Here is a 13,790-nt window from a genome sequence, read left to right as displayed (position 1 = left end):
GTTTCTATCTCGAACACCGTGAAACGCATTGTTGCTCCCTCATGGGTTTACGAGCAAACGTGAGCGTCCCGACCGATGCAAGCTCGCGGGCGCTCAGGAGCCGACTGAGCTTTTACTGCCGGCGCGCGAGTTTTGCCACTGTTTCCGTACGCCTGCGCCGTTGAGCGTGCAGAGAAAATCCGAGGGTTCGGCTTCCGCTTTTCCTTTGCGCTGTGCCACTTTTTTTTCTTTTTTTTTTTTTTTCTTGCGTCCTCCGTTTTTGCTATTTCAGCGTTTACTGTGTGCGGCTGATATGTGGGATGCGCTTTGCTAGAGGACTTTTTCTCATTTAAGATACGCGTGATAACGAAGCGTAGCATTTTCACGGAGCTTTGTTTAGATCGGTGAAGCGATAACTGAATGCTCGCTAGCCACCTGTAGTGAATGATGAATCCATTTTTAGAGCATTCGGTCTTTTGGAATTTCAGCATTGGGTGATTTTAATGTCTTTTTGAAGATTTTTATAACATAAAAAATTATATTTATTCTTAAACGTATGCCTCAGTGTGTACTTTGGTTTTCTTAAACTACGGTTAATAAGAGTTTTAAACTCGTACGTACATTGCTACAGTATATTCCACATATTATGAATTACATATTTACGCTACTTTGGTGATCATATTATAATTCAGTAACTTTTAAAAATAGTCCACCTTTTGGGGAAAGAAGAAATTTCCCAATTCTTTTTTCGTAAGGAATACACGTTTTATCACAAACCTCAAATTTAAATCTACTTATAATCCTTGCAATGGCTATTTTCATTGAGATAAAGGCAAATCTCTTTCCTAAAAATAGTTTAAAAAATAAGTGTATTATTATTTTAATTTATACAACTTATTAAAAATTTAAAAAAAATGGATTTATTAAAATATCTTTCAAAATTCAATAAACTTATTTACCAATACAGTATCGTGGACCAGCGCCAAATGGCAAAAAAGTCATTGGATGTCTCATTTTTTCCGCTTCCTCGGTAAATCTTTCTGGATCAAATTTATCGGGTTCGGGATAATTATTTGGATCATTGTGTATTGCATAAATCGGAACTAAAACTCTTATGTCTCGTCTAACTGTAATTTTAGTCCTTTTAAATGTATAATCATCTATTGCTCTTCTTCCAGTAAAGTATCCAGGTGGATATTTTCTCAATGTTTCTAAAACCAAACATTTTTTTGTACTAATAAAGCTTAGTACTATCAAATTTGAACAAAACTTATATGTTTTGTTTACTCTTAAAAATTTGTTTACCTTTTAGTACTTGATCTAAATATTTCATGTGATAGATTACATCGTAATTAAGATTTCCAGAGTATTTCTGTATAGTTGTACAAATTTCAGTTCTCAGTTGATTTTGTATGTTTTGATTTAATGCCACCTCATACAGTGCATGAGTTATTGTACTAGATGTAGTATCAAATCCTGCAGCGAAAAATACATACGCTTGAGAAGTTAACAATGCCAATGTCGCTTCTAAAAAATAATGTTTATGTTACTTGCTGCATTATAATATTAATTCAAAGCTTTTGTATGGCTCATAAGGTATGAAGGGCAAATAATTCCAGTTGAAAGAGCTACGAATATTATACTTTGTTACAAATATTTGTTCAGCTGCAGTACATACATATCGTGTTTAAAAACTAAATCAATTATGTGGTGATATTTCGTCACATCATCGGTTATTTTTAATTTTACGTACTAAAAATAAAAGATAAAAATTTTCAACAGAACTTGAATGATAAACGTAATATGGTGGTGTCTTACCTTTTTCTCCAATTTTTTCTGGATGATTTTTAATATCCATTAATATATCAACAAGGTCATTTCTCCGTAAATTATTCGTATTTCTGAATGCAATATTTTTTTCTATCAAGGACATGAAAAAATTAACTACCTCGTGATTTGTAATGACAGGTTTCGTTAATTTTTTAATCCAACTGGGACAAAATCTAACAAGGCGCTTCAATGTGTTTTTCACGCTATTTTCAAATATCATTTCACTTACGCGTTCAAACTCACTTTTTTCTTGTGACAGTATTTTAGTTTCAAGTCCGAAAGCACAAATACCTATTACATCAATAGCATACTTGCGGGTAAGTGTAAAACAATCAACAATCTCATTTTTTTTAACCAAATTTCTTGTATAGGCAGAAAAATTATCAGCACATGCGGATATTAAATAAAACATCTCTTTTAATTTTGTCGATGTAAAAACTGGAGAAAGTTTTTGTCTCATTGGTTTCCATTTATCCACTGTCATATACAACAAGTGCTGAGATAATGAATCGATGTCACCATGATATGTGAAACCTCGATCACTGAAGTTTGAAAAACCTCTTACTAAAACTTCCTGAAGCAGGAAAATATTTATAAAAAATTTATAAACTGAGCTTTACATTACCCCTTTTTTTTTGTACTTGATATATTTGATTTTCTTCAAAATTTGTTGAAAATACAAAAAAAAAAAAAAAAAAAAAAAGATTTATTTAATGCGAATTTACTTGTATGATTTCTGGATCTTTCACCAATAGAATAGGAATGTTGCTGGCAAAAAGTCCTACTACTGGTTCGGACGCAAATTCATGATATATATCTTGTATAAAATCTGCCATATGCACTTTGCCGAGAATCACATCCTTGAAGTTGCCAAAGAGAGGAATTGGTTTGGGTCCCATTATGTTTTTTTTTTCCCATATGTCGAAATTATTTATCGAATAATAATAAATTAGAATAAAAAAGATTATCAAAATAAAAATGCAGATCATATTAATGATTTTTGTCTTTTTTTGTAAATATTATGATCTGATAACACTTGTGAGGCAACTCTCATGTAACTGAATTTAAATTTAAAGTAATCAGGTATTTAGGTAGCTCATCGCTCAGTGCCGTAATAAACGAAGGCACCTCAAGGGGCGTATGTGTGATAAAAACAATTTGCAAAAATTTGTAATCTAAAAAGATCTCAAAAAATTGTAAAATATCTTAAAAATAAATATTAGAACTCGCATAATGACACCTTCAAATGTAAAAATTAGAAATCACTTTTCATGTAATTGTTTCAAAATCTAAGTCCCCGACATATTATTTTTACAAACTTTAATTATTTATACCGAGTCACCACTGAAATAAAAAGACTAAGTAATATTAAAACTGCCAATTTTCACCCATAACGTCACATTACACGACGAAGCACCGAAAGTATAGACAGTCAGCTTGGACCATGCAATATTGTACTAAAAGTATTATGAACAAAAATAGCAATCATAGAAATCGTGTAGCTTTGAATTTTGATTATTTAGCTACATCCACCCATGGAAGTATGAATATTGTACCTTAATTGATTTAACCATAATATTTTTTTTATTTGTCAATTCAAAGTAAAATTCTTCTGAGGAAAAATTTTTTATTTAACATAATTTATGTAATTTACATCATACAGATTTTGTAATAAATCATTTTTTTATTTTTCCACCATAATTCTAAAAATTTTTGCTTACATTATTGTATTATAAACACATTTTTCTTTCATCATAAAGAGCAATAAATAGCAGCTCCTTGTTTAGGTTCGGTCTGAAATACATAACTTGATAAATTTAGACTGTTAGCTCTCTCGTCGTTCTGGTAGAATTCCTTTTTTAATCTATTGACGAACTCCTCGACGTTTTCATTTGAGACAATTGCGATGATACATCCACCCCAACTGTGAATTAGAAAGAAAAATATTAAATAATTTATTTTTTTATTCCAACAGTTATGTTTTTTTTTTATATGCTATAAACAAAAGTGCTGTAATTGTGTAAATTTGTTTTCTTTAAGAACGGCTACGAATATTTTTTAACCAATTCAGAGGATCTTGTAACATAAATAATTGCGTGAGTTTATAGATTATCATTAAACATGTTTCCAAAATTGTTTTTAAATTCTTATGTTAAGAAGGTTAAAAAAATTAAATGAAAAAAAACTTGCCGATTCCAAGTAGAGTCTCATTAAATATAATATGCATAAATACTACAATTGGTTTTATTTATGTAAATTCAGCAGACGGCATTTACTTGCATAAATGTGATACTAAAGTTACGTATGATTCTAACTTTGATATATTAATTGAGTAAATCGACATAACCCTGATTACTATAGGGATTCGCGTTTTTGAGTCACACGTAAATGTACGCTTCGCTTACTTTGCTGTGAGAATTATTTTGCGAACTATTATTTATAAACTATAGATTGGTAATGATAAACTTTTGGTAAAGTTTAATCATCATAATAATTACGTAAGAGATTGCATAACTTATTTATTACTTAGTAAATGAAACGAAACCAATCCCTCATTTATTGTATGAATATAAAATTGGAGTCAAATGACAACAATTATACACACGTACCCTGCTCCTGTTAATCTAGCACCCAAAGCTCCGGAATCAATAGCTGCTGTCACAAGCGCGTCAATTCTCGGATGGCTGCACTCATAAAGGTTTTGTAAACTCGAGTGGCTGCTGGACATTAGGCGGCCTAATTGGCTCATTCTAGCTAGCTCTTCCATATCCTTACGTTGACATACAGTCTGAAAAGCCGCGACTCTTTCTGCTTCTGTTGGAATATCAAAATTTAATTGCGATAAGTTGATTAATTATTGACTCTCAAATTGTGCTTTCAAAATTTATTATCATAACACGTTGTGAAATAATTTTAGTAAAATACATGAGTAGTCAGTGAAATATTTTACCGTTAAAACTATTTGTAAGTGATTCTTAGTTAATCATGTGATAGTCAAAATTTTACTATTTTTTAAAATGATTTTTAAAACTGTGTGAAATGCATACTATTATTGTCTTTTTTTGACAAAACCGCGTAAAATAAGAGCCCTTTAGGTACATTTTTTTTCTACGTAAACAAAAAATTTCTAATATATTCCGGGGCTTATGATGGCAAATTTGAGATCTTCCGGTTTTGTTCACAAAAAATTCTTGCGATATGGTACCAAAAAGGTTGTGTTTGTAAATTTGTTACTCAAATTTTATAAAAAATAGTTCATTAAAATTACACTTTGTCAGTTAGAGCAGTTTTTCGTTATTTACCTTGAAAAACGTGAAGAGCCCTTTGTTTCAGTTTTAGCCTTCGTGTAGGATCGTATGGTACGTTTGATATTGATTTTAATTCTTCTGGCGTTGTTTCCAGTATTTGATTTATCTAAAAATATAATATTGGATCATTTCAATCGTTGAAGGTTCAGCTGAAAAAGTGCTTTTTATTATTATGGCTTTTATTTTGCTCAAAGAAATTTTGAAAAACCCCATCTAAAAACTTATTGTAATAATTTCTCTTTTTGATTATAACAAAAGCCAGAGTGAATAAAAATATTTCCAATTTAATTTTAGGTTTGCTAAATAGGCGACAAACCATCTATTTTTTGAGGAAGTGAAAAATTAAAGCTTAATCCGATTTTATTGATAACTAATCAACTCATGTGGTACAATGAACAAAGTACCTCTTCACAATCATACGGTTCCTCGTGAAGTTCCTTCATTACGATTGTAGACATGTCCTCTAGATTTTTCTTCAAAAGTTCTTGTACGTCGATCAACTTTTGCACCTGATGCCAGTCGATACCCATTTTTTTAGCTATGATCTGGGTTGGAATTGAATATAATTTAAAAGAAATATAAAATTGTAATGTGACATACTGATATTAGTTTTAAAATAAACAATTCGTTTAAAATATTTAAAAAAATTTTATGTTTTGTTAGTTTTTCAATAGTAATAACAATATTCATGGCAAGAAATTTAAAAAATACGAATAGACATTTATTACTTTTAAATGACGATCGATCTACCGTTTCTATAAGATCGTTTTAAAAATAAATAGTAATAAAAGGATTTTAATCTGTTATTTTTATTCCAATGATCGACTGAAATTTCTTTTAGATGAAGCCAGATCCGATAAATAACAAATGGTATTCTTTGAGATTCCGTAATACCTGAGCTGCAAGTCGGCACTCCAAGACCCTTGTGTTGTAATCCGACGTGGCGGCTTTGTTGTGGTCAACCAGACTGTGCGCAATAACGAAAACCGCGCCTTCTGGAAGGCTTACGTCGTAGCTCCGCAAAGGATTGAATTCGATCAATTTTGCCGATCCTTCAAAAATTTCTTTGATAAAATAAAATTCAACATACAGTGCAATAGTATATTGTTTTACGTGATAATTTAATATTTTCCAATGGTCATTTAAAGTAAAAATTTTTTTATAAACCAAAAGAAACATAATCTAACCAGTTTTTCCAAGAAATGCAATTGCCTGGTCCATTCCACCTCCCTGAGTTCCAATGTACCTCTCTGCTCTGGCACTTACTGTAGCCATGTCCTCTTTTGACATGGTATGCTATGGCCCATAAAAATGTTAAAACAATATTCGCATTGCCTTGCCTACAAGTATTAGTTTCAAAATTTGATCCAAATTTGATAAAAGTATAATTATTCCTTGTATTGTTTAATACATGTACTCTTGTGTAATTTTACTCAAATCTCAAGTACAAAATCTCTCGACCATTTAACCAAGTGAACCAGACAAATCAGTATGCAATTATCCAATCAAGTCAGAAGAACGTCGCGTCCAAGTTTCGTAATTAGCCGATTGAGCGATTGGCCAAGTATTGGAATCGATATCGTTCGGATCCCCTTGAAGTTTAACAAAGTTTAGCGTTTAGTTATAATTCGTTCGCAACGACCTCACGGTAATTAAATTTGTTAATTAAAACTCGTTCCTTTGAGAATAAGGTTTACAAGTCCAATGGTTAAACGGATTTCATACTGTATTCGTCAAAAAATGGATTTATTTTTCAAAAGACAATTAGCTTATTCGTTAAATAAGGCATCTAAAAATAACGTACGTTACACCACGCGCTCGGTCATCCAAACTTTCGCGCATTACATTACAACATGCGGACGAGATAACTCGAGTACTAGTTAGAAGCTCCTACTTTACGATTCTCGAGCATCCCCGTACAAATTGCAGTTTACCGAGTCCAGGGTATCTCATATCTCACAATAACCAGCTGCGTAGCGCAAATTGTTTTTTTTTTTTTTTTTCTCTCCGCTCGGCCGAGAATTACGTTGAGCGCGAGCTGTGATGTATAGTGCGATTTAGAGAGCTCGACCATACAGGATAGGCTCTCCTCTGCCTCGAAGAAGAAGAAAACTTTGCTGCGCGAAAGAGATTGATGCATCGTCGCGTCTGAGTAATCGAAACTCGTTCGTTCGCCCTTTGAGTCCGATATGACGCGCGCACCTGTCCTGATTACTGGCATCCCGAGCTGATAGGCTTTTTCTTTCTTGCTCGTATTACTTTTACTTACAATTGTGCTGTCGCACCTGATCCGCCTCTTTGTATCTTTCGTAGAGTGTAAAAAGTGTGTGCATGTCGAGAGTTACCTGGCTAGCGTGTACCGTAGCGAGCAGAGCTGCAGATACGAGGGCGCTGGAGCTGGAGAGCCCCGCATTAGGAGGCACGTTACCCCAGACGGCCGCGAGGATCCCTCGGGGCTGCTTCTCCTCGGGGATGACTTCCAGGGCGCCTTTGATGCCGCACAGGTAGTACTTGTGCCAAGTAGGCCCGAGACCGTCCTCGTTTAGATGCAGATCTCTGAATGGGCCGAAATTTTCCGTGCAATATCATCTACCGTTTGCTTCGCGCCAGATGCGCACTTACGCCGAGCATAAAAGTCACTTGCGCGCAAAGCTTACTCTCCAATTGGTTCATTATTTTGTTTCGCCTTGTATACAACGAGCGCAATTAACTATCATGTAGTGAATAATATACATTGACGTTCATTGCAATTTTTAAAGGGTGCCGAGTTTGTTGAAAAATAATCAAAAGCCTGACTGACACCAGAAAGTTTATAGGTATGCTTTCAGTGGAGGTTGAAGCTCTACTTATGTATTTACTAAAGAGTGCGCCTTCGGAGAAAAGAATAAATATTTATGTTAGGTGAAGAAAACGAAGAACTGAATGAAATAATTGGAAATAAATAATGTTGGTGCTTACTCCCAAAGTCATTGAAAAAAAGGGGTTTTAAGGGATCTGTTATCTGGGAATGTATTTTGTTAATTAAGGATGATAAAAAGAATGCATGGGATAATTTTTTCTTTGCAACCTTGGATATTAAAGCGGCAAACGCGTTTGTGTGATGTTTGCATAATAATTCAGGCTCAAAATCTTTTCGTTTCCCTCATTTTTTCCAGCCGACAGCTACAGAGTATAATAGAAAGATTGTAGAGAGCTTGAACAAGTTTTTTTTTTTTTTATTAAAAAAAGTGCCCCGCGCAAGAAAGTTGAAAGTAGCTTGAAACTTCTTACTTTACGCTCAGTTGGAAAAAGCATTTGATCTGATTTTTTGCTGTTGCGTGGGAAAAAGAAGCCGGCTGCTCTTTATTAATGTCTCTACGCAAATGCGGAAGTGGGAGAGTACACGGGGGGGGGGGTCGGACTACATCCGAGTCGAGGGCAAGACGAGCTTTCTTAATTGGTAAATGCTTGCTACTTCATTTGTGCGCGCAGCCGTGTGCTGGAATTTTCAATTTTGTTTCTCTTTGCGCGTGTTGACTCGCGCACTCTGGTAATTTACGAAAGCTCGGCCGTTGGCAACAGAGATACGGCTAAAAGTTTGGGCTTGATTTTAAAATTGAAAACTGAGATTGCGCATCGAGTTTATTGGAAATTCGTTTCCATACAGCTAAGATGCGGTGTAATATTGATTTAACAATACAACTGTTATTGTATTGTATAAACTATGATTGTGAAAATGTGAAGAAAAGACATTCTCTTGGTCAATGGCGGTTTCACAAGTTACATGCATACCTTATTTCCTGAAGCGCGTCATGCCGATAATCCTGGTATTTGTCGTCGACGTTTGTGAGTTGGAGGGCATTATCGTCTTCGGATTTGCATACGGCCACGAGGATGTCCTGCTCGATCGCCATTGGGCAAACCGAGTAGCCGCAATAGTCGATGTGTTCGCCTATCAGGTTGACCCTGTGTATGTACGTGAAACGCGAAAAAAAGTTTGTTGATATCACTAATAAAATGCTTGAAAATTTGTTTATTTCTATTCCCGATTGAGATAATATTATTAAAGATCAAGTGCATAAATAACTAAACTGAACTACTTTATAATTATTAGTGTACTCAATTTTTTTTTTTTTTTTCCTTTTTCTTTTTTAGATAAGAAAACGGGTAAAATATTTTTTTCATAACAAAGTAACTATTGTTACATTACCAAAAGTTTTATACTTATGATCTTTAAGTTTTACGTTTTTTTAGTAGACTAACAGACATTAGAATATAACATTTACTCTTCTGTAACCATCAACGTCTGTGTATGAAAATAAATAATTTTTAATTTGACAATACACGACAAAATGCTAATTTACAAATTCAACGTCTCTACTCTTAGAGCCAGTTTTTCCCGCGTTATTTATTTCTTTGAAATATGTAAATAAAAACTACAACTCAGGCAGTCTGCGATATTCTTTAAACTTTTGCTTTTTATAAATGTAACGTACAATTTTCTCATCCTTAACAAGAGACGCAGCAAAGTCAGCAAACAAGTGACAAAGTGAATTATGTAAGCGCTATCTTATCTCGCGTAGTGGATAAGCAAGAAACAAAGTTGTCTCTAAAATGTGTTACTATAACTATATGATTGTACTTTTAAAGCTGAAAAATCCACGCACAAACAAATAAACGTACTACTTACTTGTTGAGAGAAAAAAAAAAAAAAAAAAAAAAATTGAGCAAAATCCTTACCGGCCAGGTACTCGAACGAAAAACGAAGGCTCGCGATTAAAACGTGACCTGAAGTGCGATGCGAGGACATCAAGTCTGCTTCTCTGCCTCTCGTCAGGTTTCAGCACCGACACCGTGTCCACTGTCTGTTTCATTTCTTTAATGCCATTCTGTTCTTGTGTCATCGTGGCTGTAAAATAAAAAGTTTTTTTTTTCAAGTGCTACACTTCTATTATTCAAAAAGTTGTTTGCACTATTGCTCCACAGGTGTGCTTTTTATTTTTAGTTTTGAGTAGTACCTATACCGCCAGCATTTATTCACGTATGTTTTGTACACCAATAGAAAGAATCATTTCCAGTTTAATCCGCTCTTTAACTATAAATTGATGTGGATTTTAGCATGTTTAATTGACCCAAATGAAATTAAAACTAACTTTCTTGTATTATTTAGTTAATCTCAAATTTTTGTTATTGCTAATCATTCGTTTTCTACAAGTGATCATTTCTATCAACGTACAAATACACGTAATTTGACCACATTTGGTAAAATTGAGATTCTGTTCATCTCGAATTCCGTGGGTGGCTTTGTTTCCACACTCCACCCTACTAGTTTTTGATCAAGCATATTTTATCAACATCCAGTCATTTTTTTATTCATGGTCATACTCCGTAACTGTCTTAACGTTTATCTTTGTCTAGTCAAGTTAAACATTTTGAAGGATCGCTCGTGATGAAATCAAGTTAAATATTTTTAAATCAGAATTTAACAGTCAAAGGGTTATCTAAGTCAATTAGTTATTGAGCACTAGATAAGCTGTAACTCGTTCAATCAATTATAATTACCATGCCCACGGAACTTTGTGCACACATGGAAATTATAACCAAACCATAGTTTTTATATTTTAAATCATCTCTTTATCTTTGCAGAAGAAGAAAAAAACTATAATTCACATACAATTGAGACTAATACAACTGTTTTTTAATAACAAGTATTGGAGTAGCATACCAAAAAGCTAAGTATAAATACATTGTTGCATATATTTCTCAAACTTTAAATAAATTAGCACAATTTCTTTATTTTCTAATACATTGAATTACTTTAACAAAAATCACATTGATTAAATATTTATTCATTCGAAAACAACTATATCTTTTTCACTTCTGCAATAAACAAGCAACGGTGATTTTTTTCACATAACACTAGATGAGTGAAGAAAGTTTTTTGATTGCGAATCTAATAGTTAAACCACAGAATTTAGAATTTTATTACCTACCATTCATTCACAACCAAGTTAGTTTTTTGTTCGGTTTTGTTTATTATTTCAATGGAAAACCAGTTTTAATATTTCCCTGTCTCAACAGCCTTACTTATTTACTATTGTGAAATCATCCCTCTTTCATAATCTTCTCTGCATCGATTTTACGTAATATCTAGTTCAATTTTCCTACTTTAAAACGAAGAATTGTTTTTCCTTCGTAAAAAATAGGAAATACCGTTCTCTTCATAATAAATTACAGTTATATAATCAACATATTTTTAAAAACGAGATTTGTTCATATTCAAATACATAATGAATAATTTGATGTTTTTATGTAGAGAAAATTAAATACTATTAAATAAGATAAAATGGTTGCGATGTATAGTGAAAAAAATTAATTAATAAAAAAAAAAAAATTTGAAAACAGTATTTCAGTAAACATCGCCGTATTTTACTTCGTTGTCGTCATGTAACACTATTTGTGCTACGATATTGCCTTGAATTGAATCAAAATTCAGGTCGAAATTATTTACGTGGCGTATATCGTGCTCTCGAACGTGTTCAACTATTAACAAAAGCCAATATTGACTTCTAATGTAATTTTTTTTTTAATGAAATTTTTCGTTGACTGCAATAACATCAGTATGAATTTTTAAATGTTAAATTATTGCAAAAAAGAAGTAGATAGTGGCTATTAAATTATTATCTGCAGCGAATGTTTTAATCAATTTCTCTTCCGTGTGGTACGTTACAACATTTTAATTTGCAGTGCCACAACAACGCCTTGTTAAACTTTGAGGAAAAAAAAAAGAAAAAATGTGTTACATTAATACGTTACATTGACTGCATAGGTACCTTTTGAAACTCAGCTAGACAGTGTGGCAAAATAGATCTCAAAAAATGAGTCTACGTGACAATCCAGCGCACAAATTTAAAATCCCCCGTGTGTCCACAACACGAGCCCACGCTTGCGCGCACACACATACGCCCGTTCACCCACACCGGGAGTAGCAGCTTGTACCTTCTCTTGAGATTAATTCGCCGCGAGCGCAGTGCATGCGTGGCTCCCACACTATACACAACAATGGCACCACTACTATCACTTCCGTAACAAAAGAAGCAGCCAAAACTATCGGGGCTCGATGAAGCTACTCGATCGAAAGTACTCTCCGCGTTCGTTGCATGGGAATGAGGGATGTGTGGTATAAAGCAAAGACGGTCAAACGAGCACACGGGGGAGCATGATAGAAGCGTTGTATTATCGCGGCACGCCAGCCACGTTTTTCTTCGATACGATTAATTTGACGGCACCGGTACGGCACATACAAACACTTGTTACAAGACGGCTTGCACTGTTGTAGCCACCCTGCATCATACGCTCGCTTATCGATCCATGCGCGCGTGTTATTGTGTATTCGTGTGTATAAGTATATATACCGCGGCTTGGGTTGCAAATATATATATATATATATATAATATCGTGAACTATCTGTACTGGGTTGCCAGCAGAGCCGCGCGGTGCTGATGTACTTACCACCGAGGTAGCCATCTCTGGTTGGCAGCAATAAATGAACGACCCTGATCGAGAATTTTATACTTAACTTGTTTTCAATAGTCAATTTTTCGTTTAATTTTTTGAAACGTTTGCCTTGGTCATTTAAATGATATACTTGCCTCTGACTTTTCTTCGGTCGATTGCGTCCAACGGTACCCCTTCCTGATATGTTGGGTAGCTCTTATCTCTACTGAAGACAGGTTTAAAAAATGTCTCTCCACAATTTATTATTATTATTATTATTATTATCATTATTATTATTATTATTGTTATTATTATTATTAAATATACTCCGAGTCAATTGAATATTTTGATAGTCCTTTGAATGAAAAACCGGTTTTATGGCAAGGTATGTTTAGATTTTTATATTGTTGTACCATGTGGAATAGCCAACTTTTTTTATCATCTGTTGATAAAGCAGACAATCACCTAACCATCTGTAGGTCACGAAACAGCTGTTTTTGCTGCTGTCGCACAATTTCCTGCGATGTCTTTTATTGTTGGTGTTCGAGAAAAAGGGAGTCCGTTTTATCACGATCCTATTAAATTTCATGCAATAAAGTTTAGATGACTCTTGTGGTCACTTTATACTCTACAGACTTGGGCACTTACCTTACTTGCTTTATGGAAATTATTTTTTCCTACACGCATCATGTTTTTTACCCTCTCTACAAATTTTTTTTTTTTTTTTTCTTCTACAAAAAAACAAAAGAAAACGTATGCTCTTCTACTGCTTTCCTCAAACAATACATTCTTTGAAAAGTTCTGATCCATTATCTTTCGTTTCAGCTGAATCGACGCAATACTAAACTCCCACAGATCGCGTATCTCTGTTACACCATAAATACCTACCGTTCAGGCTTTCTCCTTGATTTATTGTATACCTACTAGCACACCCAAGCCCGCGAATCCCCCATGTCAAAGCTGATTGTAAAAAGGTCCGAAGAACAACGATCCTACATCCACGTGGATAAGCCATACAATAATTCGAGTCCCGTCCTCAGTCCACCGTGATTTCCTATTACCGATTTTTCCTCTCCTCAAGAACAACAGCGACAGCAACCAGGAGGGGTAGAATGGGCACGCGCGCGCGAGTTTAATTCGCATTACTTCTACCATAAATTTGACACGCAAGGAGGGGCAGTATAGGGAAACGTGTGT

General features: G+C 34.1%; 2 protein-coding genes and 1 long non-coding RNA gene across 4 annotated transcripts in view; 1 reads left to right on the top strand and 2 right to left on the bottom strand.

Moving 5' to 3' along the window:
- The window catches only part of LOC149375612 (uncharacterized), a 129,963-nt gene that overhangs the window by 4,809 nt on the left and 111,364 nt on the right, over positions 1–13,790 (top strand). The window lies entirely within an intron of this gene.
- LOC106647088 (cytochrome P450 6B1-like) lies at positions 678–2,708 on the bottom strand. Its single transcript, XM_089598488.1, has 6 exons — positions 2,535–2,708; positions 2,200–2,383; positions 1,285–1,299; positions 939–1,190; positions 757–824; positions 678–692 (listed from the first exon to the last, which is right to left on the bottom strand). Exons 1-6 carry the CDS (start codon positions 2,706–2,708, stop codon positions 678–680), a joined length of 708 nt encoding a protein of 235 aa, XP_089454614.1.
- On the bottom strand, positions 3,503–12,439 carry Galk (N-acetylgalactosamine kinase). Its single transcript, XM_014363383.2, has 10 exons — positions 11,930–12,439; positions 9,837–10,005; positions 8,889–9,062; positions 7,463–7,673; positions 6,305–6,413; positions 6,012–6,169; positions 5,522–5,662; positions 5,112–5,223; positions 4,419–4,623; positions 3,503–3,733 (listed from the first exon to the last, which is right to left on the bottom strand). Exons 2-10 carry the CDS (start codon positions 9,998–10,000, stop codon positions 3,562–3,564), a joined length of 1,446 nt encoding a protein of 481 aa, XP_014218869.2. The 5' UTR covers positions 10,001–10,005; positions 11,930–12,439; the 3' UTR covers positions 3,503–3,561.

The sequence above is a fragment of the Copidosoma floridanum genome, unplaced genomic scaffold (assembly GCF_036245765.1).
Source record: "Copidosoma floridanum isolate Cflo_tuat_1 unplaced genomic scaffold, Cflo_Japanese_pri ptg000006l, whole genome shotgun sequence".
NCBI lineage: Eukaryota > Metazoa > Arthropoda > Insecta > Hymenoptera > Encyrtidae > Copidosoma > Copidosoma floridanum.
This window is presented reverse-complemented; position numbering and strand designations above follow the sequence as displayed.

What these genes read in the sequence shown, in the direction of transcription:
- Galk (XM_014363383.2), bottom strand. Translation starts at nt 10,000, where the DNA reads ATGACACAAGAACAGAATGGCATTAAAGAAATGAAACAGACAGTGGAC. An exon ending in TGCATTTCTTGGAAAAACTG is followed by an intron (nt 6,170 to 6,304) that starts GTTAGATTATGT and finishes AAATTTTTGAAG; the next exon opens with GATCGGCAAAATTGATCGAA. An exon ending in AACCGTATGATTGTGAAGAG is followed by an intron (nt 5,224 to 5,521) that starts GTACTTTGTTCA and finishes TTATATTTTTAG; the next exon opens with ATAAATCAAATACTGGAAAC.
- LOC106647088 (XM_089598488.1), bottom strand. Translation starts at nt 2,708, where the DNA reads ATGGGACCCAAACCAATTCCTCTCTTTGGCAACTTCAAGGATGTGATT. An exon ending in AAGATCCAGAAATCATACAA is followed by an intron (nt 2,384 to 2,534) that starts GTAAATTCGCAT and finishes TTCCTGCTTCAG; the next exon opens with GAAGTTTTAGTAAGAGGTTT. An exon ending in TGGTCCACGATACTGTATTG is followed by an intron (nt 825 to 938) that starts GTAAATAAGTTT and finishes AACTATTTTTAG; the next exon opens with GAAAGAGATTTGCCTTTATC.